We start from the raw sequence: 27,702 nt of genomic DNA on the forward strand, positions 1-27,702 counted from the left end.
TTACTTAGTTCTTCTTTAGTTATTTTGCTATGTAGTCCAGACATGCTTCAAACTCACAATCGTACTGCCTCAGCCTTCCATTGGTGGGATGACAGATGGGAGCCACTATGCCTGGCCTGCCCATTGACACCTCACTAGATGGTCCCACTGCTGCTCTTTATCCCGCTGCCACAGAAGCAGGTCTGGAGGCCCTGGGCAGCAGGTGCTTTCTCAGATGGACCTGGTTCAGATGCTGCCAATCACACATGTTCTTTCTGGGCCTTCTTAGGAGTATCCCCACCTCCTGGAGCTGTGCTGGTCTTGCACTCTCTGCCCCTGGAGTTCCCCCTGGCGATGGCCTTTGCAGAGCAGCTGCTATCGTGGAAATCCGAGGACAGTGAAGGGAAGTCAGAGGACGAGCCTGACGCCATTCCTACCGCGGTCCTCCTGCATGTGGTGGAGCTGCTGGGTGAGCAGGGGTCAGGGGTGGGTGGAGGCTGGCCTACAGGTAGTCCAGGCAGCTACAACCTGTCAGCGCACTTGTGCTGAAAGCAGGCTTGGGAGTCCTGACTCCGAGTCAGCCGTCTGCAGGGTGTTGCCACTGCACCGCCTGATGGCAGCTGCCCATGAAGCGAAGAGCAACACTGCCATGCTTCAAAGTGGTAAATGTTTGCCAGGTATGGAGGCAGAGGTAAGCTGGTCTCAAAACAACAACAAAATGTAAATGTTTGCCTCGTAGGCTGTTTTTTATAACTGATGGTGAAGGGTGGCATGGACTTGAGCAGCGCCCCAAATGGAACGTTACAACCGCAGAGCTGCTGACAGACTTAAAGCACACAACACTCACAAAATGGTCAACTCAGGGGTCAGATTCTCAACTACAAGCAAACTTAGCTCCCAAATATTTAAAGTAAACATTGAACTTTAGTCCACAGTGTTCCTGCTCATGGTCTAGAGGTGTGCTTCAAATTAATCAGGACAGAGGGGAGGGGCTGGACAGCTAGAGGTCCAGATGAGTGTGTGCTGAAGCAGCCCCAGTGACTTGTTCATGGTGGAGTCTGGATGCTGGGCATAGAGGGATAGATTCTGGTGAGGACTAAAACAAACCAGCTAGCAATCCCAGATGCCTCAGGGGCCACATATGTCACTGAAACAAATAAATAACCAGAGGAAAGGGGGTGTTGACATAGACCCACCAGGCAGTGACTGAGACTGTTCACTGTCAGATGAGGTCTGGCCAGAGTTGTGTGCTTTGTCGTCATTTTACTTCTCTCTCTCTCTCTCTCTCTCTCTCTCTCTCTCTATATATATATATATATATATATATATATATATATATATATATATATATATTTATGTCGACAGTGGTTCACTTTGTAGCCCTGGCTGGCCTAGAACTCCCTATTAAAACCAGATGGCCTTCTACTGGGATATGACACCATGCCTGGCCAGAATTTTTATTTTTATTTCAACAAAAGCTAGAAAAGGGAATTTTTGTGTGTGTGTGTGATCCTCCCAATTTTTAGACATTGGCAACTAGGTCAATCTTGTAGGATGTTTAAGACACTCTGGGCAGTACTTATTGCAGGAACAGATGTCTATGCCATCGTGTTCAGGTTTGGTGAAGAATTCCCTTTGAGGATATCTGTCCTCTTACATAAGTGTCCTGTGGTAAAGGAAAGACTTGGTGGGGGTGACATAAGCCTTGAGCCTGGGGACAGGGGAGCTTTAACCTTGGCCTTTGGAAGCTCCATGGGAACCCATGAACTTATTTTCAGTAAGAACTTCCAAACAGCTTCCCGAGAGAGCAGGAAGCTCGCTACCTTCCCTGGAAGGTGCTGTACCTAAGCAGAAGCCTTGGGAACCCCAGGAAGCACTCTGCCCAGTGCAAACCCCATCTGGATGGAAGTGACTGCAGCCTGCTCCCTTGCAGCTCTGGGCTCAGCCTGCTCCCTTGCAGCTCTGGACCAGAGTAAGGCTTTCTTGTTGACTAAGTCAGGACAATTTAAATCATTGTTCAGTGTGTGTTTGGAGTAGAACTGAGCTATTCGTCCCCAGCGGCAGACATCCTGGACCTTGGGAAGCATCCTAATGGCTTCTGACTAGTCCTCTGCGGAGAAGTCTGGCCTGAGATCCAGGAGCAGGCAGCATGCTGTCGAAGGCATGGGCTAAAGGCCTTGGCCAGCCCGCCAGTACGCACTGGTCTCTCCATCTCTGAGCTCCATCACAGTGCTCAGAGCTGTTCCTGGGAAGTAATGGGCGGTGACATGGTTACTCTGTTTTCTCTCTGCCTCAGGAAACTTCCTGTGGACCACAGACATGGCAGCCTGTGTGAAGGAGCTGGTCTTCCACCTCTTGGCTGAGCTCTTGCGTACAGTACACAGCCTGGAGCAGCGGAAACACCCAGCTGGCCTGTCCTCCTCTATCGCCCTCCAGCTCAACCCCTGCCTGGCCATGCTGATGGCCTTGCAGTCAGAGCTGCACAAGCTGTACGACGAGGAGACCCAGAGCTGGGTCTCGGGCAGCGCCTGTGGCGGCTCTGGAGCAGTAGCTGTGGGTGACCAGGGCAGGTTTTCAACCTACTTCCATGCTCTCATGGAAGGCTGCCTGGCAGTTGCTGAAGTAACCCTGCCTACCAATATCAGTGTCACAGCTAGTGGGGTGACCTCAACGACCACCCCAAACCTCAGCGACTCCTCCTCCTCCTCCTCTTCCTCCCCGGGACAGACACCACAGAGCCCTAGCCTCTTGTCCAAGAGGAAGAAAGTCAAGATGAAGCGGGAGAAGGCCTCCTCCTCCAGCAAGCGCCAGTCCTCCCGCGCCACAGATGCGGACTCCACCGTGCTCAGCATCGGGGGGAGCAAGCCCGAGGACATGCTGTGGTTCCACCGTGCCCTCACCTTGCTCATCATCCTCCGGCACCTTACCAGAAAGGATCCACAGGGCCTGGGTGTAACAAGTGATGCAATCGCCGATGCCTGCCAGGCCCTGGTGGGCCCCACTGCCCACAGTCGCCTGCTAGTGATCTCGGGCATTCCTACACACCTGGATGAAGCTGTCGTCAGAGGTGCTATCCGCAAGGCCTGCAATGCCCATGGCGGTGTCTTCAAAGATGAGATCTACATCCCACTGCAGGAGGAAGACCCCAAGAAGCCAAAAGACAAGGCTGAGGGTGGCGACAGCAAAGTTGAATCTGAGAGGTTGCTGGGGTTCCCCAGTGTGGACAGCTTGGAGGGGAGCACGTCCAGCAGCCTGGCCCCCGCCATGAGCATCAGCGCCTCAGCCTCTACCAGCCAGGCCTCAGTCTGTAGCTCCCAGGGTGTCTCGCAGACTGCTAGTGACCTCTCAGTAGACCCGCTGCCCTCGGGCCTGGAGCTGCCTGTTCCTCCTGTCCTGTTGGAACCCCATGTGGTGTCCAGCCAGGAGAGCCTGGACATTTCCTTGTGCAGCACTGGCAGCCTGGGTAGCCTGGGCAGCCTAGGGGAACCTCTGGACAATGCAGAGACAGCATCTGTTTCCGACGTGGGCTCCATGTACACGGTCACTTCCCTGGATACCCAGCCCCTCACAGCGCGCCCTATCAAAGGCTTTGCAGTGGTGGAGGTAATAGCTCTTAGCCTTGATCTGGCCAGCATGGCTTCTCCAAGCTGCTTCCAAGGAGTTAATAGGCAACATGGGGTTCTGGGGAGCTCCTGGGCAACTCTCAGCAGCTGCTTTTCTTGAGGTCAACTCTAAGAGGGACTTCCAGTCTGGTGTTATCAAGCATAGGCAGTTCATTGATGTGAGTGGGGTGAGGGTCTCCGGCAGGTACACTGGAGGACCCTGGCAGTGTTTTGAGAGGCACTGTGTTGGCAATGTGAGAATCACCTGCACTGAGCTCCAGGCACGCTGAGTTCAGGTGCTGTGTGGGACCAGGTGAGAGCCACTGCAGATGCCACGTGTTTCTTGGCCACCTTGTTTAGAAATGAGGCATCTAATGACTTCTTGCACTTTTGCAAGCGTTAGACTCCAAGGTAAAATCCAGCACTGGGATACAGCACTTGCTTAGTGTGCGTGAAGCCCTGGGCACGTGACCCGGCACCACTGTAAGAGGAAGTGCCCTCTCCTTTGGCTACAGAAAGCCCAGGGACAAGAGCTTCCATCAGTTGCTCTCCTGGCTAGGCTGTCTTCCTGGGGACTGGCCAGTCTTTAGGCTCTAGAGCTTCCCAAGTGAGCTGTTCTGCCACGTTGGCATTGGGAGGGAGCTTCTCAAGAAGACAGGCCAGCAGTGCCCATGTTCCTCCAGGGCAGAGCCATCCAGAGCCCAACCTTTTTCTTTGTTCATACAGATAAGGTCCCGAGCCAAAATTGAGAAAATCCGAGCAAGTTTATTTAACAATAACGATTTGATTGGCTTGTCGAGTCTGGACGGTGAGGATGAGTTGATGGAAATGTCTACAGAGGAGATTCTGACAGTGTCTGTGGTGAACCAGAGTCTGTTTGACACTCAGGGGAGCCCAGGGCTAGAAGACTACTTCAACGACAAGTCCATTAAAGGTGGGCTGTAGGGTGTGCGCTTAGTGTTTGTCATTTTTATTTTTTAATTCTGTGTATTTATTTGTGTGTGAGTGTGCATGGCCCTCGTGGTACCCACGTGGAGGTCAGAGGACAGCTGTAGGGGTTCATCTTCTCCTTCCACCATGTGGGTCCCAGGGGTCAAACAGGTCATCAAACTTGGAGGCGAGCACCCTGACCCACTAAGCCAGCTCGCCCAGACTTTGGGTTTTGAAATAGAGTCTCATATAGCCCAGGTTGGCCTTGAATTCCCAATGTAGCTGAGACTGGCCTTGTATTCGTTGTTCTTCCTGCCTCTACCCTTCAGTGCTAGGATTACAGGTTTGAGCTATGCGCTTTTTTATTTAATTTTTACTTATTCTTTTGGTGAGCAGTTTTAAGTGTACAGAAATTTTTGAGCTCTCTGCTGGCTGACAGTGGCCAAGTATGTGCATCCCTATAGGATGGAAGGAACACTTGAATTCAGCCCAGTGCACAGGGCTTTGTATTGAGGGTGGCTGGGAAGCCACAAGCCATGTCCCAGCCAGCTACCCTGAGAAGGGCCCTCCTGCTTTAAGCCCCACTGCGGGCTTCCTTGTCACAGTGTATTGCTGGGCTCTGTCCTGTGTAGCCACAGACAGGACTATTTGTGTTTACAGGGTTCATGTCTCACTTTTACAGCTAGCCAGGGGCTGGAGCATTGTAGTGCTTAAAAGTACTGCGGCTCTTCTAGAGGACCTGGGTTCAGTTCCCAGCACCCACATGGTGGTTCACAACAGTCTGTTCCAAAGGGTCTAATGCCCTCTTTTGACCTCTGTATACACCAGATACACATGTGTTACACATACATTCAGGCAAAACATTCATACACATAAAATAGTGAAATTTTTTTAAAAAAAGAAAAGAAAAATCTGACCAGGAAGAAACAGTTCAGCATCTTGCAGCCCCAGCATTGGGAGGCTAAGACAGGAGGGTCGCTTGAACTCAAGAGTTCAGTACCAGCCTGTGAGACCCCATCTCAAAACAAAGGCAAAGTGGAGGACTGCCAAGGTGGCTTAGTGGATAAATGTCCCTGCCATCAAAACTGATGATCTGGGTGTGGTCCCCCAGTACCCACGAAGGATAAGGTGAGAACCAGCGTCCACAAGTAGTTGTCTTTTGACTTACACATTTATGTCAGTGTGTGCACAAACACACATACGCACACACTCAAAAATAAATGAATGAATAAAAAGCTAGTGGTTCTTCATCCCAGACCCCACCCAGCAAATATAAAACAGCACTGTTGATATGGTAATATTTTGTTAGTCATACGGTTTGGAGGGGGGTGCCTTAAATTTTGTGCCTGAGCAGCTGCCTTGCTGCCCCCACTGTTCCTCTGAAAATGCGTTTTGCCCCTCACCTCCACAGATGAACAGCAGAGGATTATTTATAGGATGCCCAAGGGCTTCCCGTTGTTATTGCTTCCTAGTCTCCCCCACTGTGAATACAGAATACACTTTTAGCTCCTGACTCTGTTAGAGTCAACCATTCTGTTGACCATGTTCAAGGCTTTGATAATGCAGATGGGAGCCTCATTTTGATGCCACCCCTCCCAACCCTCCCCCCACCCCTTCCAACCCCCTCCAACCCCCAACCGCCCCCCCCCCCAACACACACAGTGATCTCATGTAGTCCAGGCTGGCTTCAGACTCACCATGTAGCCAACCCTGATCCTCCTGTTTCATCCTCCCAAGTGGTGGTAGATTCCAGGTGTGGGGCGCCATGCCCAGCCTTAGAGACCCTGTTTCTCTCCCTGGGCACTCTGCCAGTTTCGCAGGTTCTCTCATAGTGCAGTGATTCACTTTCCTGCTCTCATGCAGCAAGCCCTGACTGCTTAGGTGGTGTTTTACTGCTTTGGATTGTCTGGTACATTGGTACTGTTTAAATTAAGATAAGCTGGGGCTGGAGAGATGCTCGGTAGTTAAGAGCACTTAGTGCTCTTGCAGAGGACCTAGGTTTGGTTCCCAGCACTTACAGGGCAGCTCATAACCATCCATGACTCCAGTTCCAGGAGATCTAGTGCCCTTTTCTTACCTCCTCTGACACCAGGCATTCATGTGGTGCACATACTTAAATGCAGGCAAAACAGTCATGTACCTAAAATAAAAATAAATCAGTCTGGAAATAGAGTCAGGCCGAATGGTGGTGCACACCTTTGAAAAATAAGAAAAAAAAGACTAAAGATTAGCTTTGGGGCAAGTAGGCCTGAGAGCACAGCAGCTGATTAGGAGGCTGTTGCTTCCTGGCAGCTGTAGAGAGGACAGCAGCCTGGCCCAGAGGACATGCTCAGAGGGCTGCATCTCACTGCAAGGAAGTCGGATATGTAACTAAGGTGAATGCCTGAGGATGAGGACCTAGCTAACTGTTTCCACCTAATTTACTCAGTCATCTACCTACACAAATGTGCCGTTGTAGACAGGTGGCTCAGTGAGTGAAGGAATTTGCTGTGAAAACCTCGCTACCTGAGTCCAGCCTGAACCCATATAATTTTGAAGAGAAGAAACTGTCTCTACAAAGTTATCCTCAACTCAACACATATGATGTGGTACACACACCTCTATTATGCACGCACGCACACATTCATTAATATTTAAACGTGTGGTTGCTAGCCAGGTAAGAGGATTAGAAATTGAAGATCAGCCTCACCTACATGAGACCTTGTCTTTGAAAACAAAACACACAGTTACTAGAAAAGATGCTTGCAGGTTGTGTCCTGGTATAGTATGTTTATGAAAATTATTTGGCCTTGTCCTATTTTGTAACAGGTGAGAAATTGGTGCCTGGGGCCAGAGAGGTCCTGACAGAAATATTTAAAAGCTGCGCCCACTCAGAGCAGACGCTGAGCCTAACACCAGCGAAACCCATCAGGGTCTCTGACATCTATCTTAGCAAAGAACAGATCAACTCCCAGAGCCCAGGCAACCTCCTACACCTCTTCTTCACCAACGTCCGGCCTCCAAAGAAGGTGCTGGAGGACCAGCTCACACAGGTAGCCACCCTCCACATAGTTTCTGTGCTGAGCCTGGCTCCTCTTCTTGGCTGGCCTGAGACTCCCCCTGTCCACTTGTGTGCCCCACAGATCCTGAGGAAGTATGGCGTGCCCAAGCCCAAGCTGGATAAGAGCAAGTACAGCAAAGCCGGCAAGGAGCAGCACCCTGTGAAGGTGGTGAGCACCAAGCGGCCCGTCACCAAGCCGCCTGCCAAGGACAAAGCTGTGCTCAGCAGCCTCAGGTGCACGCCCAAGGAGCCTGGGAAGAGGGGGCTGTGGTGTGGCCTTCCAGCAGGTGTCTGAGAGACTGCGGCATCCCTGGGGCAGCCAGGCACGCCAGCTGTCTTCTGCTCTGCTGCTGAGGTCCATTTAGTACTCCACCTTGTCCACTGCAAGTTACCATTTCACCTCGCCTGCGAGGGTAGCAAATCCTGGACCATGTGGACTGGCAGGCAGGCAGTATGCACTGAGGAAACATCGCAACTGGATACTTTCAAATAAGTCATACTTTATCCATACACATAAAGCGGTTGTTTTCGAAAGCTTTTTTAATGCATGGAGGGAAAGACTGATTGGGGCTGGGGCCATAGCTCAGTAGCAGAATGTGTATTCAACATGTGTAGGACCCCAGGTCCTTTGATTTTATATATATGCATGTATTGTTTTCTTTCTTTTTTTTAATTTTTATTTTTCAAGACAGGGTTTCTCTGTGTAACAGCTCTGGCTGTCCTGGAACTCACTCTGTAGAGCAGGCTGACCTCAAACTCTCAGATATCTGCCTCATGAGTGCTAGGATTAAAGGTGTATGCCACCACTGCCCAGCTGTACGTATCATTTTCTTAACTGGCATGAAATTCAGAAGAGGCTGAGGCAAAAAGATCACAAGCTGAAGGCCTACCTGGCCAGAGAATGAGCTCCTAAATTACCTGTCTCAAAACAAAAAGCCAAGAGGACTGGGGATAGCCAGGCATGGTGGTGCACACCTTTAATCCCAGCACTTGGTAAACTGAGGCAATAGGATCTCTGTGAGTTTGAGGCTAGCCTGTTACACATAGCAAGTCCCAGGCCAGCCAAGGCTGCATAATGAAACTCTGTCTCAAGTAAATGAATAAATAAATAACTAGGGCTGGGAATGCAGCTTAGTGGTAGAACATTTGCCTAGTGTGCATGAGGCTCAGGGTTCACTTGCCAGTACTGCATGAATGAATGAATGAATGAATGAATGAATGAATGAATGAATAACTTACTTCAGAGTCCCCTTCCTGAGACGGTTGTATTGTGTTAGAAGCCTTCCAGAACTGTCTGTGGCTACACTAGTGAATATATTCATGTGCAGATGTGGTTACTGTGCACAGTGTGAGCACCAAGTGCTGGATAAAGACATGGCCACCACTGCCCAGCTAATATAGTGTTCTTAAGACTAGTGAGGGCAGGGCTGAACATTGGGCATGGAGATGGGATCAAGGGTTCAAGGTCAGCCTTGGCTACTTAGTGTGTTCCAACTCATCCATGTGAGACCTGTCTCAAAATACAGGGTCTTACTATGCAACCTCAGCTAGGCTCAGACTAGTGATCCTCCTCCATCGCCCAGGAATCGCTGGCACTTCCTGTCATGGCTAGTTTTAGTTTATGACTCAAACCCTCACTGTCCTGATAGTCCTTGCACTGTAAATGTGTCTAGAAGAGTTGTGTGAGTGACCAGAGAGGTCCTACACCTTTCATTAACCCGCTGTGTGCAAATGGCCCTGTCCTGCAGACTCCCCAGTGCTGACAGCACTCGGTGCTGTCCATGTGCTGCTTGGGACCGCTGCCCTGTGCTCTCTCGGGAGCATTGAAAATGTGAGTGCAGCTGAGAACCTGAGCTTGTGAATTATCCAGTTTTACTTAATTGAATCTTAGGTAGTTAGTCTTGCTACTGGTTACATTATTGAGCAATGTCACTCTGAATATATAGAAAATGTTTGAAAAGAGTTTCAGGAGTTCTGACTTCTTAAAGCATTGGTTTGTCTTTGTAATGAGACCCCTGTGCCATAGTCGGGGTGTGTGAGGTTCTGTGTTGCCTGTTGGGAGGTGATGTGGACATGCACATCCTAACTGCAGTGCTGTGGTCTGTAGCAGGACTGCATTAAGTGAGAAGAAGCCGACTGTGAAGGCAAAGTCTCCTGAGAAGAGCAAACCAGATGAAAAGGATCCAGAAAAGTCACCCACCAAAAAGCAAGAAGGTACGTTCATGGCTGGAGAGCCTGCTTCCATTCTGGGGACGGCAGCCCACTCCAGGACAAGCCTCTTGGCCAAGGCCTGCCTGGACTGCTCCACCTCTGGATGACCCAGCTCTTTATGCTCCCAGCTCATTTGAGTTGCAGCTGAGATGGGAAGTGTTTATGCAGACGGTGGGAAGTATCGCTGACTGCCAGTATTGTGGCCGTCAGCTTACAGGGAGGGAAAAATAAGGAGAAGAATGGGTAGTTATAACTGAAAAGTAAAGGCGTGGGGATTTGCTTGAGGTTCCTAGAAGGTACTTGCCTGAACCAGTGAACCAGCCTCCTGGTATCTTGAGCACAGAGAAAGCTGTTCACTGTGTAGACCTGCTGTGTCAACCTTGTGTTTCTGAGACTTGGAGAAATAAGGGATGGAAAGCCATGGCACAGCCTGGGTGGGAGGCTGGGTCACACCACGGTTAACACTGGGGCACAGCGAGGGGAGCAAGGCAGAGGAGGCCGCAGTGGAAGGCCACCGTGTGCAGGCTTCCCGCCCCTGACTGCATGCATGTGCTGTGCCACCAGTTCCTGAGGAAAAGTACCTGACTCTAGAAGGATTTCACAAATTCGTTATCGACCGAGCCAAGCAAGACATCCGCAGCGTCTGGAGAGCAATCTTATCCTGTGGCTATGACCTTCATTTTGAGAGGTGAGAAACTGCCCTCGCTCTAGGTTGAGTCCGGGATGGAACTGCTTTTGGCAGGCACATGTCTCAGCTGTCGTCCTGCTGAGGGTCTGCTCTGTCTGTCTGTGATGCTGTGGCCTGTGAAGCTGCTCCCTCAGTTTACATGATTGTCAAGTGATTTTTTTTCTTACCTCTTTGAAGACAAACTGTTCTTTTTTTTCAAATCTTGACTTTTGGTGCCATTACATACATGGCTTAAGCAGCAGACCCTTCTCCGTGCAGTTTTGGAGGCTACTGGAGCCTCCCAGTGACCAGCATGTGGTACCCTGCTTATATCATCTCATTCACCTTTCCCTGTCTTTGCATGGCCTAATCTCTGCTTGCTTGCTTGCTTGCTTGCTTTTCCCTTCCTTCTTTCCTCCTTCCCTTCCTCTCTCCCTCCTCCCCTCCCTCCTTCCCATCATCCTTCCTTCCTTTCTTTTTGAGACAGTGTCTTACTATGTAGCCCTGGCTGTCCTAGAGCTCCCGATGTAAACCAGGCTGGCCTTAAAGGCATAGAAATCCATCTGCCTCTGCCTACTCTGTGCTGGAAATAAAGGCGTTAGCCACTATGCCTGGCTCTACTCTTTTTCCTTAAAAAGATATCAGGCCTGTTGAATTGGGGTCCACTTGCACGATTTCCTTTAGCTTTAATTCTGTAATTATCTTAATTATCTCTCCAAGCAGTGCATTTGGGGTACACAATTTAGTCCGTGACAAAGACACGGCTTATTCTAAAGTCTTCCTTAGATTGCCTTGGGTCTCCACTGTTCCCTTTCCCATGAAGGTAGCAAAGCAGGACTTGGACAGATCCCATGACCCTGCAAGGCAGGGCTCCCTCCTGTCCACAGGTGAATCCCGAGTAAGCTGGGAGTCTTCAGAACTGAGGGACTCCCCACTTTAAACCACACACAGGTCCCTCAGCCTTGTCCAGAGTTGGGCATGCTGAGCCACAAAGAAGTTGCTGTCAGATTTCAGAGACTTACTTGGCAGAGGCAATCCCATGATCACAGAGTGCTTTTTCCAGGTTGCAGCTTATCCATTGCTTTCTGAACATGCTGGCCCCTGTAATTTCACCAAATGTGGGAAACCCAACCCCATCATTGTGGTCCTGGGGGACTGTGTTTACACTCTGCCCTGATTGGGGAATCTGCTTACTATTGTAGACATTAATTAGGTTAGAGGGACTTTGGGGACTAAGAGCTGTACTCTAGGTGGGAGGGGACTATGGGGACCACCAGTGGATCTGTAGTGACTATTCCTTGTGCGAGACAGTGTAAGGGCCTCCCTTTTCTTCACCGACTGGACTAAGGACAGCCACAGCTGACGCCAGCTCAGCCCACCAAGCGGGCGCTGGGCAAGAACTCTCCAGTGAGAAGGAACTTGGCTGTCTGAGCCCCTGTGTGGGGCTGAGTTGGCTTCTAGTGTGAAGAGAACAATGCTGCCCCCTCCTATCCCCTCCTGAGATGCTATGGCCGGCCTAGCACAGGACCCCTGGCTGCTAGGCAGCCCAGCCTTTCCCAAGCTGACAGCTCTGCGTTTGTGTGAGAGGGATGTGTACACTGACCACATAGCTGTTCTGATGATTATAGCCACAAACAGGAGACACCCTGTGGTTCTGTCCAGGTTAGCAGCTTCTAACAGTCAGGAACCATCTCTCCTCATGTGGTTTAGAGGTTGGTGTCTTCAGCCCTGTTGAAGACATTGCCAGCAGTCTTGAGTTTTCCAGTTTTTCACACAGTTGATGTTATGGGGTCCCATGCAGTCATTCCCGTGGTTGCCCAGAGTTCCATTGTAGGTACAGCACAGTTGAGACAGCAGTTTCCAGGGATGGACATGCAGGCTGTACCCAGTGTTACTGCAACAGCACAGCCTTGCAGTAAAGCCCTTTCGAGCACACCTTGGTCTGTCCTAACCACTGTGCAAGTAAATGCTGAAATGGGGTCGCCTAGTTGAGGGGAACCATGTTGGTACCAGCAGTAGCTGACCACCAGCCAGTACACGTGGATGAAGTAGGCACCATGCTGTGTGCTTTACAGGCAACCTCTCATTGAATTCTTGCGACACGGAGACACCGATGCCATTCTGAGCTCATGTTATGGAAAAGTAAACCCAGGCTCAGAAGTGGGTGTGCTTTTACCCCAGGTCACTGAGTGGTCTCCATGTCTCCTGAGGACCCCATACCTCAGCCTAATAAGAGGGAAGCACTTGTGCATGTGGCCTCCCAGACTTCCCACAAGGCTACCCCATGCCCACACTCCTGATCACGTACTTTGAAAGAGCTTTCCCTCATGAGGAGCAATCTGATCCTCCCCCAAATCCCTGAAAGGCCGGGGTTAGATATGGCTCTACACAGTGCCTTACCTGGTGCCTCCCCTGTCCTGCCCCAGGTGTGCCTGCATCGATGTCCGACATGCACAGAAGGCCTCCAGGAAGTGGACGCTGGAGATGGATGTGGCTCTCGTGCAGTACATCAACAGGCTGTGTCGCCATCTTGCTATCACGCCAGCACGGCTCCACCCTCACGAGGTGTATCTTGACCCAGCTGATGCCACAGACCCCAGGATGGCCTGTCTCTCGAGTATGTGGCTTCTAGGGTTACCCCCCATGCTGCAGAAACACTTAGGGCTCGCCATGTGCATCAACTGAAAGGGAAGAGGGAGCTCTTACTCTGGCCAAATCAAACCATTTTAATTGTTTAATGGTCATCAAAACAAAGCCCAGGTGGGGTGAGGAGCTCAGAGTAGACAGAGATCCCTGCCACCATGCCCACTGAGGTCATGCTGCTGTGAGGTGAGAGGGTCAGATCTCTGCTGACCTGCAGTAGAGGTCCATCAGGGAGGGCAGTGCATTTTCCTTAAAACTACGGAATGAACAAGAGAGCATTAGTGAGTTACCACTCCACCCGGGCACCACCCTGGCAGAGCCCTGCAAGGCTGCACACAGGCACCACCCTGGCAGAGCCTTTCTGAGCAAAAACAGAGGAGGAGTGGATGGGGGAGGAGGAATAGGAGGAGAGGAGGGAGGGGAAACTGTGGTCAGGGTGTAAAATAAATAAGTTAATTAAATTATAAAACAAAAACAAGTAGGGCCGAGAGTGTGACTCAGGAGCGGAAGGATTGCCTGGTATACATAAGGTCCTATGTTCTTTCTCCACAAAAGCTCTAAGACCATATGCAACCCTGGCATGGCCCGAGGGAAGGATGGGGTAAAGTTTGCATTCCCAGGGCCTCACCCCTGAATTTGCTTGGTATTGGCTTGTGGTCCTGGGGAGCCCCTCACTCACAGCTCTTCCAGGCTCCCAGGATAAAGCCCATGGAGGGGGGGCCCTGATCCCACTCCAGTTGTCCTTCCTAGGAGCAGACACCGTCTGCCTTGGCTGGCACTCACCCTGACCACCTTCTCCCTGCAGACGTGCCCATCGAGAGCTTGCGCCTACGCTTCGCACTGCTCCAGTCTCTCAACACCACACTGGAGACCTTCTTCTTGCCCCTGGTGGAGCTGCGTCAGACACCCATGTACACGCACAGCATTGCTGCCCTGCTGAAGGAAGCAAAAGGTCAGTACTGGGCCTCCCTTAGTGCTGGCAAGCAGGAGGCCCACCCCTCACTGCTGGCAGGCAGGCCTCTGTCAAGCAGCAGGTTCCCTAAGAGAAGCCAATCAAAAGCAGCCTGAGCTTGAAAAGGTAAACTGTAAAAGTTGAAAGCATTCAGAAATAAGGTTGGTGCCATCTGCCCAAGGCACCCTCAGGAACTAGTTAGTGCAAGGCTGTCTGTCCCGTCCTTTGTTTATGCACAGCACATCATATGGATGGGGTGGAGCAGAGACAGGTGGGTTCAGGGGGCTCACTGGCCGGACCGCCTAGCTGAATCAATGAACACCAGGTTCAGTGAAGGACCATCTCAAGGGAAAAAGACCGACGGTGAAGGGGAACACCAGAATCCTCCGCTGGCCTTTCTGCATGTTTACACACCCACACAGGGACGGACACACACACACACACACACCAAAAAATAAAATGAGGGGGCTGGAGAGATGGCTCAGAGGTTAAGATCACTGCTTGCTCTTCCAAAGGTCCTGTTCAATTCCCAGCAACCACATGGTGGCTCACAACCATCTATAATGAGATCTGGTGTCCTCTTCTGGCCTGCGGGGATATGTGCAGACAGAACACTGTATACATAATAAATAAATCTTTTAAAAAAATAAAATAAAAAATAAAATGAGCACCAGTAGAGATGCCTGATGTTGACCTCTGCCCTCCCCATAGGCACACGTGTGTTCCTGTACCACACACATAAAATAGATGGCATTTTACATGGGGTGTTTATCTCCCACTTGTTTGTGTTTCTGTGACACCTAGGGGCCCAACTAGAAGACCTTCCAAAGGGTTGAGGGGTGAACATGGCCTCCCCTGGGTTGCAGGGGTGACTGGGAATGAGGAGAAGCAACTACATCCCACCTCTGTCCCACATTTCTCTCTTCAGGACTGATCTTCTACGACACAAAGGTGACTGTGATGAATCGGGTTCTAAATGCCACTGTGCAGAGGACAGCTGACCATGCAGCACCCGAGATCACCTTGGACCCCCTGGAAATTGTGGGAGGTAGGGCAGGCTGCAGTCCTTAGACAAGCTGGCCCTGAAGCCCCCCGGAAGGGGGTGGAGAGTGGCAGGGCAGTCCCAGCCCTTGCTCGTCAGGCTGCCTCTGTCTGTGTACTGGGTCCTGATGCTCCGGGGAGGGCCGAGCAGGGTGCTTAGCCTTCCTGCCCCGGTGCTTCTCCTCTCTGGCTGTAGGAGGGTGCAGAAGTCAGTCTACGTGGGAACATGTCCTGGTCCTATAGTTAAGGACAGGGTTGGTGTAGCCCAGAAACAGACATGAAGGACTCGAGGGGGAGCCAGGAGGGAATTTTTGGGAAAAGCCTCTGAGGGCCTCTAGGTTAGCTGCACAGAGGGAAGGAAGGCTAGCTGGGGCTGACCAGGCTGGAGTCCTCTAGTGAACAGGCATGGCGTGGCCACCGACCTCATGATCTATTCCCTTCCTCTTCCAGGGGAAATCAAAGCCTCGGAAAACTCCTACTTCTGCCAGGCTGCCCGGCAGCTGGCCTCCGTGCCATCTTCTCAGCTCTGTGTCAAGCTGGCCAGCGGTGGTGATCCCACGTATGCCTTCAACATCCGCTTCACTGGGGAGGAGGTCCATGGCACCAGTGAGTGAGGCACGGCGGGGAGGGGGGGACAGGATGGGGACTGAAATCCCAGGAGAGCCCTGACACCCCAGTCATTTGGGGGACTGAGGCAGGAACATCACAAATTGAAGACCAGTTTAGGGGAACAGAATGAGTTCAAGGCCCACCTGGACAATTTAGTGAAACCTTTCTCCAAATATAAAAAGTAGGGAAAAGGAGGGTTGCGGGTGGAGAGGACTCAGATGGAAAGAGCTGGGCATGTAGGGAGCCAGGAGTGTAGACGGCAGCTAGGGGTGCATTGGGGCTGGGGCCTCAAAGGGATGGGGTGGAGAGGGGGGGGGAGAAGGGGGTGGAGAGATGGGGGTGGAGAGGGATTGGGGGGAGAGATGGGGGTGGAGAGGGACAGAGTGGAGAGGACTGGAGGTGTGGCTCAATTGTAGAGCACTTTTATGGGGTCTTAGGCTCAATTCCAATACAAACTTAAAGTAACTGTCATGTCCTCACCACCCTGGGCTATGGAAGTCAGACTAGCCTCCATTGACTTCTCCTGTCACCAGCCACATGGGAACTGGGTGCCTGCACTAATTTGGGAGTTTGGTCAGTCTCTCCAGGTGTGGAGACTGTACCCTTCTTAGCACACTAGTCCCACCCACACACCTTTCCTAGCGAGAGGCACAGCTAAGCGCTGCTTGAGCCCAAAGTTCAAGTTGCCCATGAGACATAGACATTGGGGTCCCTCCGTTAAAGTGGTACCCAGCTTCATGACACTCACTGGCAATGAGGAAGAACAGCTGAGAGGTCCCTTGGCCCTGCCAGTCATGTTTGGAACCTTTACCTGTTGTGAGTGAGTGAAGAACCCTCCTGCCCCCCCCCCCTTTCCCTCTGTTCTGACCCTCAGCCAGGGAACCCTTTAGATAGTCCCCTAAACAGACAGGAACCTGAACTCTAGAAAGCTCAGAAGCATCCCCACAGCTGGCCAGGCACCTGCAGCTCCACGCTGAGACCCTGCTGACCACCGGTTCCAGCCTAAACCAGGCCCCTGCCTCTCAGGCCTTGACCTGCCCCAGACTGGGCCTCCCCAAGGCCACACCCCACCTACAATGTCTTGAACCACCTGCAGCCTGCTGACCCTTGGGTGTCAGCAGGAGCATTCTAAGTGGGAGGGGACAGAGAGGTCCCAGCTGTCTACAAGGCTGCCACATCTGGCCATCCTCCTGTGTAGTCACTGAGCCAGGGCAGCTCTGAGAGATGGTAAGAGGCAGCACGGATAGACTCAACCCCTCAGGAGGCCGGGGACACTGACACAGTTAAGCCACACTGGCACTGGCACTGGCCTCACTTACTCTTCAGACGTGAGTTTCCATCTCTTCCCTGTGTGACAGGAGACAAAGAAGCCTGGGCCCAGGCACCTTTGTGAGAGCCGGGCCGCAGCTCAGCAGACTCAACCTCAGGCCTCCACACTCACACTGTCGGGTCGCCAGTGAGTGGATCTTGCAGTCCTGGCAGATGGTTGTGTGGAGGAAGTGCCATCCAAGGAGCTCAGCCGTGCTGAGACCTGATGGTCTGCTGCTCTGCTCCGCAGGTGGCTCCTTCCGTCACTTCCTGTGGCAGGTGTGTAAGGAGCTGCAGAGTTCCTCACTGTCGCTGCTGCTGCTGTGCCCCAGCTCTGCTGTCAACAAGAACAAGGTAAGGTCCTGGACCCTCGCCACACACCTCCCTGGCCCATGGGGCAGCTTTGATGCCCCGCTGACTGAGCATGGGAACTGGGTATATCCTCACAGCAGCTTCCCTCCTGCACGGGACACATGCTCAGAGGTGACCTGACCTTGCTCTTGCAGGGCAAGTACATCCTGACGCCAAGCCCCATCACCTACGGGGAGGAACAGCTGCTGCACTTCCTAGGCCAGCTGCTGGGGATTGCCATCCGTGCAGATGTGCCTCTTCCTCTGGACCTGCTGCCCTCCTTCTGGAAGACACTGGTTGGTGAGCCCCTTGACCCTGACCAGGACCTGCAGGAAGCAGACATCCTCACCTACAATTACGTCAAGAAGTTTGAGAGTGTGAGTGAAGGCACATTGTTTGGGGACAGCAGGGCCCCTGGGTCATCTGGTCTAGCACTCCATAAAGACCCAAGTTTCTAGGGAAAGGGGTCTGGGATTCTCCACAGAAGGCTTGTCTCAGGGGGCAGAGCCTCTGGTATCCCATGCATCTGACAGAAGTAGATGGATGATGCTGCCACTCTATGGGGTCAATTTACCATGTCCGTAATCAAGGATACAATGAAACGTTCCAGGCAGCTTAAAGATCAGGGGCGCGCGCGCGCGCGCGCGCGTGTGTGTGTGTGTGTGTGTGTGTGTGTGTGTGTGTGTGCGCACGCGCGCACATGAGGTTGGGTTTCAATGTTGAGCTGTTTGAGGACTCCGAAAGGGACAAGAGGTGAGCATGGGGCCCATGCAGACAGCAGGGACTTGTGGAGATGGCATTCTTACCTCCCTTTGCCCTCTCGGAACACATGGTGTCGGCCATAGCCCTCCTACAGGAGGTGACCAGTGTTTGGCTGTCGCTAGGCCTGTGGCGTCACTGGAGAGTCTCATTGGCTCTACGGAGCCACCATGTCCCTGCGAAGGCCAGGCTGTTCCTCAGGAGCTCCAGGTCGCCTTCCCTGTGTACACAGCACACTGAGGGCTTCCTTCCAGTCTCCCAGCACCAAGGGAATTGTATCTGGGAGAGGTGACGGGGTAAGGTGCAGAGCTGCCAGGGAAGCCAGGCTCTCCTCACCTTCAAGACCTGAGAGAGTGGGGAAGGGGCTTCCAGCGACTTCTCCCTCCAGCTCCCGTCTTGCTGACACAGGATGAGGTGTGTGTCTGAGGCCTGCCAGGGCTGTGCTCTACAGGACCTTGACCGAGAGTTTGGGCTGGTTCTGCTTCTACCTCTGCCACCTTGTCAGCCTGTGAGACACCTCAGGAGCAAGTGGTTTGTTGTTCCCTCAGCCTCCAGTCTGTGTAAAAACAGGACTGTTGGCACAAGATTTAATCCCGGCACTCGGGAGGCAGAGGCCAGCCTGGGCAACAGAGTGAGTCCCAGGACAGCCAGGACTACACACACACACACACACAAAAAAAAAAAAAAAAAACAGGAGCCCTGGATTTATCTGACAGGCCCAAGGAGTACAGCCACTGTGGGCTGGGATGGGAGTGTATGTGTGTCTTAGCCACTGTTCTATTCTTGTCAAGAGACACTGTCTTGGTTGGGGTTTCTATTGCTGTGAAGAGATGCCAGGACCATGGCAACTCTTATAAGGAAAACATTCATGACAGGGATCCTAGCAGCATGCAGGCAGACATGGTGCTGGAGGCGTAGCTGAGAGGCCTACATCTTGCAGGCAGCAGGTAGTCCACTGAGACATTGGGTAGTATCCTGAGCACAGGAAACTGCAGTAGAATATTTTCAGGTGTGTTTCTTTTGTTTACGTTGCATTTGTTTATCTCTGTGAAGCTGTGTTACTGTGCCTGTGTAAAACACCTGATGGGCTAATAAAGAGCTGAATGGCCAATAGCAAGGCAGGGGAAAGGATAGGCAGGGCTGGCAGGCAGAGAGAATAAATATAGAAGGAGAAAGCTAGGAGGAGAGATCTAAGATCTAGCAGCCAGAGGAGCAGGACAACTCTAGGGGCCAGTCATAGAGGGAAAAGTAAGATTTACAGAAGTAAGAGAATAGGAAAAGCCCAGAGGTCAAAGGTAGATGGGATAATTTAAATTGAGGAAAGCTGGCTAGAAACTAAGCCAAGCTAAGGCCAGGCACTCATAAGTAAGAATAAGCCTCTGTGTGATTTACTTGGGAGCTGGGTGGCGAGCCTCCCAAAAGAGCCAAAAAACTAACAACAGGAAACCTCAAAGCCCACCCCCAAAGTGACTCCAAAGCCACACTGCTAATAGTGCCACTCCTTATGAGATTATGGGGGCCAATTACATTCAAACTACCACAGCCACCATGACCAAGGCAGCTCATAAATCACAGCATTTAGCTGAGGCCTTGCTTACAGTTTCAGAGGCTTAGTTCATTATCATCATGGCAGGAATCAGACAGGCATATGGTGCTGGAGAGGTAGCTAAGGGCTACATCCTCGTTCACAGGTGGAGAGACAGAGCTGGGCCTAACCTGAGCTTTTGAAACTCGAAAACTCCCCTTCCCCCAAGACACACTTCCTCCAAGTCCAAGCCTCCTAATCCTTCTCAAGTGGTACCACTCCCTGGTGACTAACATTCAAATATGTGAACTTATGAGGACCATTTGAGGGGTGGGTGTTGAGACAGGGTTTCTCTGTGTAGCCCGGCTGTCCTGGAACTCAGTAGACCAGGCTGCCTCAAACTCGAGAGATCCACCTGGCTCTGCCTCCTGAGTGCTGGGTTAAAGGTGTGCGATACCACCACCAGGCTCTATAAGAGAACCATTCTTATTCAAACCAGCACAGTGTGGCTACTAGGCAGCGCTCCCAGAGGGCACCCCTCCCAGAGGGCACCCCTCCCAGAGGGCACCCCCGTGCTCTAAGTGGGGGTAAGGGGCCGGGCAAGTGATGCTGTACAAGCTAGGCCGACCACAGAGAGATACTGGTGCCTATCATGAAGAAGCATTCTCTCTTGGGCTTGTGAGATGGCGGATGGCTAAGGGCTCTTGCCACCAAGCCTGACCATCTGTGTTTGATCTCCAGAACCTAGGCGGTAGAGAGAGGGCCAATGCTCGCAGGTTGTTCAGTACTCTGTTGGTGATACTGCTGAAGATGGATGATAGGCTCTGACCCTAACCCCACTGCCACTGCCTTGAACTGTAGGCTGGCTCCCCTGGGTCAGTTCTTGTCATGTGCCTTGTAGCCCAGTGGGTACATCTTCTTGAGAGAGAATTAAGTCAGAACTCTCTGATTGCAAGTGACAGAAAGCCCAGCTCCAACCGACTAAAGAACATAACAAAAGCAAAAATGTCCGCTCTCAAGAGTCATGGATGCCAGACAGTGGTAGCATAGGCCTTTAATCCAGCACTTAGAAGAGAGGAACAGGTGCATCCATTTGAGGCCAGCATGGTCTACAGAGTAAGTTGCAGGACAGCCAGGACTGCACAGAAAAACCCGGCTTGGAGGGAGGGGGCGGGGGGATGTGGGAAGTCATGGATATACTGGCTGGCAAGATGGCTTAGAAGGGAAAGGTGCTTGTCATCAAGTGCCCCCCTCATAAGTAAATCTGAATTTAAAATTATTGAAATTCATGGAAAGGGGATGGGGAGACGGCTCAGCGGTTAAGAACATTGGCTATTCTTCCAGAGGACATAGGTTTGATTCCTAGCACCATGTGTCAGCTCACAACCATCTGAAACTTCAGTTTTAGGAGATCCAGTGCCCTCTTCTGACTTCTGTAGGCTCCTGCATGCACATGGTACAGACACACGTAGGCAAAACACCCATACACACTAAAAAATTTTAATCATGGGGAAAAAAATATAAAAGCTTGCCTTCAGGCAGGGCTGAATCAAGGAGTTCAAATGATGTCATCAAGTATCAGTCTCACATCAGACATGATGGCACACACCTTTATTCCCAGGACTCAGAGGCAGACAGATCTCTGTGAATTCAAGCACAGCTTGATCTGCATACCAAGGTCTAGGCCGTTCAGGGCTACATGGTGAGACTCTGTCCAAAAACAAATGAATAAATGTCAGTCTCACGGCCCCTGGGATGGCTCAGACTTGAGTTCCATTCCTGGGACCCACATGGTGGATGGAGAGAACTGACTCTTCCCAGTTGTCCTCTGACCTCCACATGTTCACTGTCGTACTACACATGTGTTCTCCCTTCTCCCACCCCATGCACACACATAAATAAATAAAGTAATTTTTAAAAGGCGGTGTCCAGGGCTGAGTAGATGGCTCAGTGGGTAAGAGCACTGGCTGCCCCTCCAGAGGTCCTGGATTCATTTCCCAGCTCACAACCACCAGTAAGTAACTCCAGTCTCGGGATCTGATGCCATCTTCTGGCCTGTGTGCTCTTTCTGGGCACTGCATGCATGTACAGACAAAGATGTGCGCAAAACACCCATACACAGAAGCACAGGCCAGACCCCCGGTGCTTTGGAGGTGGAAGCAAGAGAATCAAGAGTTCAAGATCATCTCCATCTTCACAGGACATTCAAGGCCATAGTGAGGCCCTGTTCCAGACAGTAAACCACACCAAAAACATAAATCAATCAGTCTTAGGCCAGGTGTCTAGAGCAGGTCTTTAATCCTAGTTGCTTGGGAGGCTGTCGGGAGGATTGTGAGTTCAAGGGCTGTCTGGGCTACACACCAAGGAAGGCAGCTTAGCAAGATCTTGCCTCCATGGGGGCTCAGAGGTTAAGAGCACTGGCTGTTCTTCCAGAGGTCCTGAGTTCAATTCCCAGCAACCACATGGTGGCTCACAACCATCTGTAATGAGATCTGCTGCCCTCTTCTGGCCTGAAGGCATACATGCAGGCAGAACACTGTGTACATTAATGAATAAATCTTTAAAAAAAAAAAAAAGATCTTGCCTCCAACTGCTCAGCAGTGGCAGCAGTCTCTGGGAGTGGGCAGCAAGGATCAGATGCACACAGGGAAGAGAGCTGCCCTCTGCTGCAGGCACAACCCTGTCCTAGTGGGAACTCTGGCCACTGTTGGCCAGCTGGAGGACAGCGTTCCGCTGCCTGGGGACCTGGCAGCAGAGCAGTAGTCAGCCTCACCCTGCCTGTGCTCTGCAGATCAACGACGAGAGTGAGCTGGAGGCCTTGTGCGCCGAGATCGCCTCCCAGCACCTGGCCACCGAGAGCCCTGAAGGTCCCAAGCCCTGCTGCCGGTTCACCTACCTGACCATGACTGGCGAGGAGGTGGAGCTGTGCAGCCATGGTCGGCACATCCCTGTGGCGTGAGTGTGTGACATGGAGGGGTGAACCACACCAGTGAGGGGGTGTTTCCAGGGGAGGGCGTAAGAGAGGAGGTAGAATACTAGGCACGAAGAAAAGATGGCCTTCAGCTTAAGGACTTCCCTTAAGGCCTGTGGGTCATGACCCCATTGGAGGTCAAGCGGTCCTTTCACACAGGTCACATATCAGATATCCTGCATATCAAATATTTACATTACAATTCATAACAGTAGCAAAATTACAGTTAAGAAGTAGCAATGAAAATGATATTATGGTTAGGGGTCACCACCATGAGGAACTGTATTGAAGGGTTGCAGTGTTAGCATGGTTGAGAACCACTGCCTTAAGGCAGCAGCAGCTCTGAAGGAGGGACGTGAGCCATGAGGCCAGGGCTCAACCGCCTACGTAGTTGTGGCCCTCGGGCCCAAGAGCTGTGCCGTCACTCCCCCCCAGCCCTCACTGGTGACCTTCAACCCAACAGGTGGGAGAACAAGGATATCTACGCAGCAGCCATCCGGAGCCTGCGGCTGCGGGAGCTCCAGAACATGGAGTGCGTGACAGCTGTGCGTGCTGGCCTGGGCTCTATCATCCCCCTGCAGTTGCTCACCACCCTCAGCCCACTGGAGATGGAATTGCGTACCTGTGGCCTCCCATACATCAACCTAGAGTTCCTGAAGGTAGGCAGCCCCTCAGGCCGGGCTCAGCACTCTGCCTTTGCCACAGCTGCTCTGTGCTCTGGCCCACACACCACCTGTGCCCCACCTGCCTGGCTCTTTCTTCCCCAGGCTCACACCATGTACCAGGTCGGGCTGATGGAGACAGATCAGCACATCGAGCTCTTCTGGGGGGCTCTGGAGACGTTCACCCAGGAGGAACTATGCAAGTTCATCAAGTTCGCCTGCAACCAGGAGCGCATCCCCTTTACCTGCCCTTGCAAGGATGGGGGCCCTGACACAGCCCATGTGCCACCGTACCCCATGAAGATTGCCCCTCCAGATGGCACAGCAGGTATTGCTCTTCCCAGCTCCTGTTCCAGATGGGACCCTTAGGTCCTTGTGGAGAACAGTGACCAGGACCCCACACACCAGGACTCATCCGTGAACAGGGAGGCTTAGAGAGCTCCATTGCCATCCAGTCCTGATGCTGCACAGGATCCAGCATTTTAAAAGAAGCCAAGGAGCCATAGCTTGTTAATGTCTTACCATTATTTTTTTTGTTTTTGTTTTTCGAGACAGGGTTTCTCTGTGTAGCTTTGCGCCTTTCCTGGGACTCGCTTTGTAGCCCAGGCTGGCCTTGAACTCACAGAGATCCACCTGGCTCTGCCTCCCGAGTGCTGGGACTAAAGGCGTGCGCCACCACCGCCCGGCCGTCTTACCATTATTTTATTTTTAGTTCTGCTCGAGATTAAATTCAGGGACTCCCATGAGCTAGGGAGACTACCTCTGAGACACACCCCTAGTTTCTAAACTTTGAAATGCAGAAAGATCATTTCTGTTTTTGTTTTTTGACAGCATCTTAAGTAGTTAAGGATGACCTTGAACTTCTAATCCTCCTGCCTCAGACCTCCCAAGTGCTGGGATTATAGGTATAAAATAATATATTAATGACTTTGCCTCCCTGGTGGGGAATCAACTCCTATTGTGACAGGTGGGGATTTTTACCACCGTACTTATGAGGGAAGTAGGAGTTTGACTCATGGAATCCACATTTTGAAAGGAGGCAAGGAAAGAAGGAAGACAGGCTGGTCAGGGATCAGCAAGATGGCTCAAGCCTGCCGGGCGGTGGTGGCGGCGCACGCCTTTAATCCCAGCACTTGGGAGGCAGAGCCAGGCGGATCTCTGCAAATTCGAGCCCAGCCTAGGCTAGAGAGTGAGTTCCAGGAAAGGTGCAAAGCTACACAGAGAAACCCTGTCTCAAAAAACCAAAAAAAAAAAAAGATGGCTCAAACCTGACTTGAATTCTATCCCTGGGTCCCATGTGGTGGAGAGAACAGACTCCTGCAAGTTATCCTCTGATGACATGTGGAACACTATACACACATACACACACACACACAGCATTTGCTAGATACACAAGTGGGTGTCCAAGAGGCCAGCCTGTCTCCAGTGCTCTAACGTGGGTGTTGTGTCTTCTATAGGTCCCCCAGACTCGCGCTACATCCGAGTAGAGACCTGCATGTTCATGATCAAGCTTCCCCAGTACTCCTCCCTGGAGATCATGCTGGAGAAGCTGCGCTGTGCCATTCACTACCGGGAAGACCCCCTAAGTGGCTGATGGGAGTGAACCGGAAGATTAGGCTATCACCAAGGCATCATTCTGCCGGCTTGGGAAGCCTACCAGTGCAGGCACATCCCTCCAGGGCCCCGAGTGAGGAGCTGGCGATACTTTGCTTTTCTGAACTTTGGTCCGTGTCCCAGGGCCACCTGGAAGACACCTTTTGTCTGTGTCCGTTTCGTGAGGTCTGTTCCTTTGCTGCCTGTGTGTGGTACGTTTGTAGGGTAGCTTAGTGCTCAGACAGTTTGTGTCTAATTTGGTCTTCCTGGCCACTGTTGTCCTCGGTGGCTACCAGATTCTGATGCCACAAGATTCCAGCTGGTTCCTCACCACAGAGCCACCAGTGGAAAACGGGGGTGAGATGCCCTCAGCCACACGAAGTGTCCTGCTCTCTACAGAGTAACTCCACAGATGTGTGTGGCCAGTCCTGCCCTGCTGCCCCGAGCTGGCCTCTCCCAGAGCCCCTTCTGCAGGCCCCTCCTTCCGTCTGGAATGCTTGAGCCAATGTTCAAGCACTCAGGAGACGCGCAGGGAGCTCACGCGTTACCGTCCTGCTTTACTGTGCGTTTCTGGCCTTGGTGTGTTTGTTTGTTTGTTTGTTGTTGTTGTTGTTTTTCCAGGAAAAACCCCACAGAGGCCCCTTGTCTCCTCCCGTCCAGGCAGCCCTATCTGCCACCTATCTCTTCTGGGTCCCTGGGCTGAGTTTCCCCTGAGGACTCCTCAGGAGCAGATACCCAGGGGCTACTCCAGGCCTTAGTTCATGAGACAGGTTGGGTACCTCCTGGTGGCTGGAGTTGAAGACAGCAGAGCTGGAGGGATAGTGTGGGATGGGCCTTTTCTACAACTGCACAGGAAAGCACACGATTCAAGCCTGCTCTGCTCTGTGCTCAGACGGCCCTTCCTCAGCACAGTGCTGTAAGGAGCCCAGGGAAGGGTTACAACTCGTCTCTAAAGACTGTCTTAGGTGCTCCGCCCGGTGAGGGCTGCGTCAGTGACTCAGACGGAGACTACAGGGGACTCCTCTGGGTCCTGGCTGGCCTGCCCAGCACCTGTCACACCCCCAGTGTGTGTGTACACCAGGGCTAAGCTGCCTGCAGACTCACCCCTACCCCAGTGCATCCGCGCCCCAAATAAGTCTTTGTCCAATGGTACTTTGTTCAGAACAGCACATGCCACCTGTTGGACACTGTCATTTGGGCCTTGCCAGTCGTCCCAGAACGGCAGTGCTGTAACTATTGTATGATATTGTGCACACAGAAGTCCTGAGGAGGGTACGCTCCTCTCTCCACAGCACCTGGCCTGCTGGAAGGTGTGCAAGCTTTAGGGCTGGCCTGCCAGCATCCATCTCCTCTCTGGTACGCTTAGGAAATGCGTTGAGGACCATTACAGAAAAGACACCCCCAACCCCACCCGAGGAAGAGATACACCCAGCTCAGTGTGACGGCTACGCCAGTCACTGGGCTGCAGCACTCACTTGGAGGTGAGTGCCCGAGCAAGCCCTGATCCCACAGAAGATAGTGGCCGCTGCTTGGGACCACCCCAGCGACCTCAAGGATCCTGACTCCATTCTACAGAAGGAAGGAGCCTCTGAATTTACTAAAGTGGGTTTTCATCCCCGTACCTTCAAATTCTTGGTTCCCTTCAATCCTCTTCCCATGAATGGACTTGGGATTCTGTCAGCTACCTCCCCAGGAGGGGTTCTGGAAGCTTCTGTTGGCCCATTCCTTGATTAGATGAGAGCTGTGAGTGAGATATCTGCTGCTAACTCAGCTGCTTCTCCTAGAGAGCATACTGAGGTCCAGACAGATCCCAGCCTTGGCCCTGAACAATGTGCGCTGTAAAGTTACTTGATGTATATTTATTATAATTATTTATGATTGCATTGACAGACTTCCCATTCAGTCTGATGCTATTTACACTATGCTGTGTAAAGGAAGCTCACTACAGAAAAAAGTCACACCAATAAATAACCTTCATCTAACTCATTGATCCTAAGAGTGTGTGATCATGTCCTCTTGCTGAGTAAGCTCACAGGCCGCCACTGCTAGATGGCTCTGATCCCTAATTTAGTCACAAGTGACTAGGAGTTAACATTTGTAGTTAGCAGGGTCTCTCTGCACTTGGTGTGATTCCTATTCCATTAGCTTATGAACAGCCTCCTCCTATCCCACGAAACCCCTCGGTCTGCGCTTTCCACATGGAAAGGGAGAGCCACAGTCCAAGCTCAGCCTGGCCCTGCATGTGCTACCTGCTCTGCCCTGACAGCTCCTCTGCACTCTGGAGCCTCTGTTCCTCCGGAAGTGTTTGGCTGTTTCACAGTCCTCCTCGGAGTGGCATCTAGACCTGCTTGTCCCCTCCTGCTGCTCCACGTCCTCCTCACCCAGACGCTAAACCCATCTTCATCACTGGGACAGAAAGGACCCAGGTGGGTGCCAGCCAAGCAGCTGACCCTTCCTATCCTGTCACTGGAAACAGCACAAGGCAGCACACACACACTCACTGCTCTGCTCACACTCGGGCACAGCGAGGACTCCCCGCTCTGCAGCGTCTCACAAGCACAGTCAGAAGGCTCCTCACCCAGTGCCGGAGACGCCCCAGCAGGAGAGGATTGCTGGGACACAGAGGCACTCTGCAGCACCCGAGGGCGGAGATCCCTACGTGGTCGGCCATGCAGTGTGGCCCCGAGGGTTTAGGGGCTTTGCACCATGGATCCACAGCAGCTCTACTGGGTGGAAAACCAGTAGGGAGGGATGCGTGTTCATCAAGACCCACTTGAGAGACTCCACAGACAACAGCCCAGTGAGCAAGGTGAGGTCTGTAAGAGCAAAATGAAGCAAGCCACCTGCAACACCTCAAAC

At 52.0% G+C, this 27,702-nt stretch overlaps 1 protein-coding gene and 1 non-coding gene across 8 annotated transcripts in view; both read left to right on the forward strand.

Moving 5' to 3' along the window:
- Positions 1-26,839, forward strand: part of Hectd4 (HECT domain E3 ubiquitin protein ligase 4) — a 171,952-nt gene extending 145,113 nt beyond the window's left edge. For 6 of the 7 annotated variants that reach the window (XM_037198666.1, XM_028855651.1, XM_037198669.1 and 3 more), the window contains exons 60-76: positions 269-448; positions 2,276-3,582; positions 4,308-4,515; positions 7,320-7,543; positions 7,634-7,785; positions 9,659-9,765; positions 10,327-10,450; positions 12,856-13,046; positions 13,878-14,024; positions 14,953-15,072; positions 15,516-15,671; positions 17,233-17,336; positions 17,489-17,710; positions 22,409-22,572; positions 23,052-23,247; positions 23,356-23,578; positions 24,708-26,839. In XM_037198666.1, coding sequence (XP_037054561.1) covers positions 269-448; positions 2,276-3,582; positions 4,308-4,515; positions 7,320-7,543; positions 7,634-7,785; positions 9,659-9,765; positions 10,327-10,450; positions 12,856-13,046; positions 13,878-14,024; positions 14,953-15,072; positions 15,516-15,671; positions 17,233-17,336; positions 17,489-17,710; positions 22,409-22,572; positions 23,052-23,247; positions 23,356-23,578; positions 24,708-24,844 — 3,962 coding nt within the window. In that variant the 3' untranslated portion in view covers positions 24,845-26,839. The remainder of the gene's footprint in view (positions 1-268; positions 449-2,275; positions 3,583-4,307; positions 4,516-7,319; positions 7,544-7,633; positions 7,786-9,658; positions 9,766-10,326; positions 10,451-12,855; positions 13,047-13,877; positions 14,025-14,952; positions 15,073-15,515; positions 15,672-17,232; positions 17,337-17,488; positions 17,711-22,408; positions 22,573-23,051; positions 23,248-23,355; positions 23,579-24,707) is intronic. The other variant, XM_037198667.1, reaches the window with a different exon arrangement.
- LOC114681913 lies at positions 11,444-11,605 on the forward strand. The gene has a single exon (XR_003732958.1). It is a non-coding gene; the product is annotated as a U1 spliceosomal RNA (small nuclear RNA).
- Positions 26,840-27,702: the final 863 nt, after the last annotated feature.

Source organism: Peromyscus leucopus, chromosome 23 (genome assembly GCF_004664715.2).
Source record: "Peromyscus leucopus breed LL Stock chromosome 23, UCI_PerLeu_2.1, whole genome shotgun sequence".
Taxonomy (NCBI): domain Eukaryota; kingdom Metazoa; phylum Chordata; class Mammalia; order Rodentia; family Cricetidae; genus Peromyscus; species Peromyscus leucopus.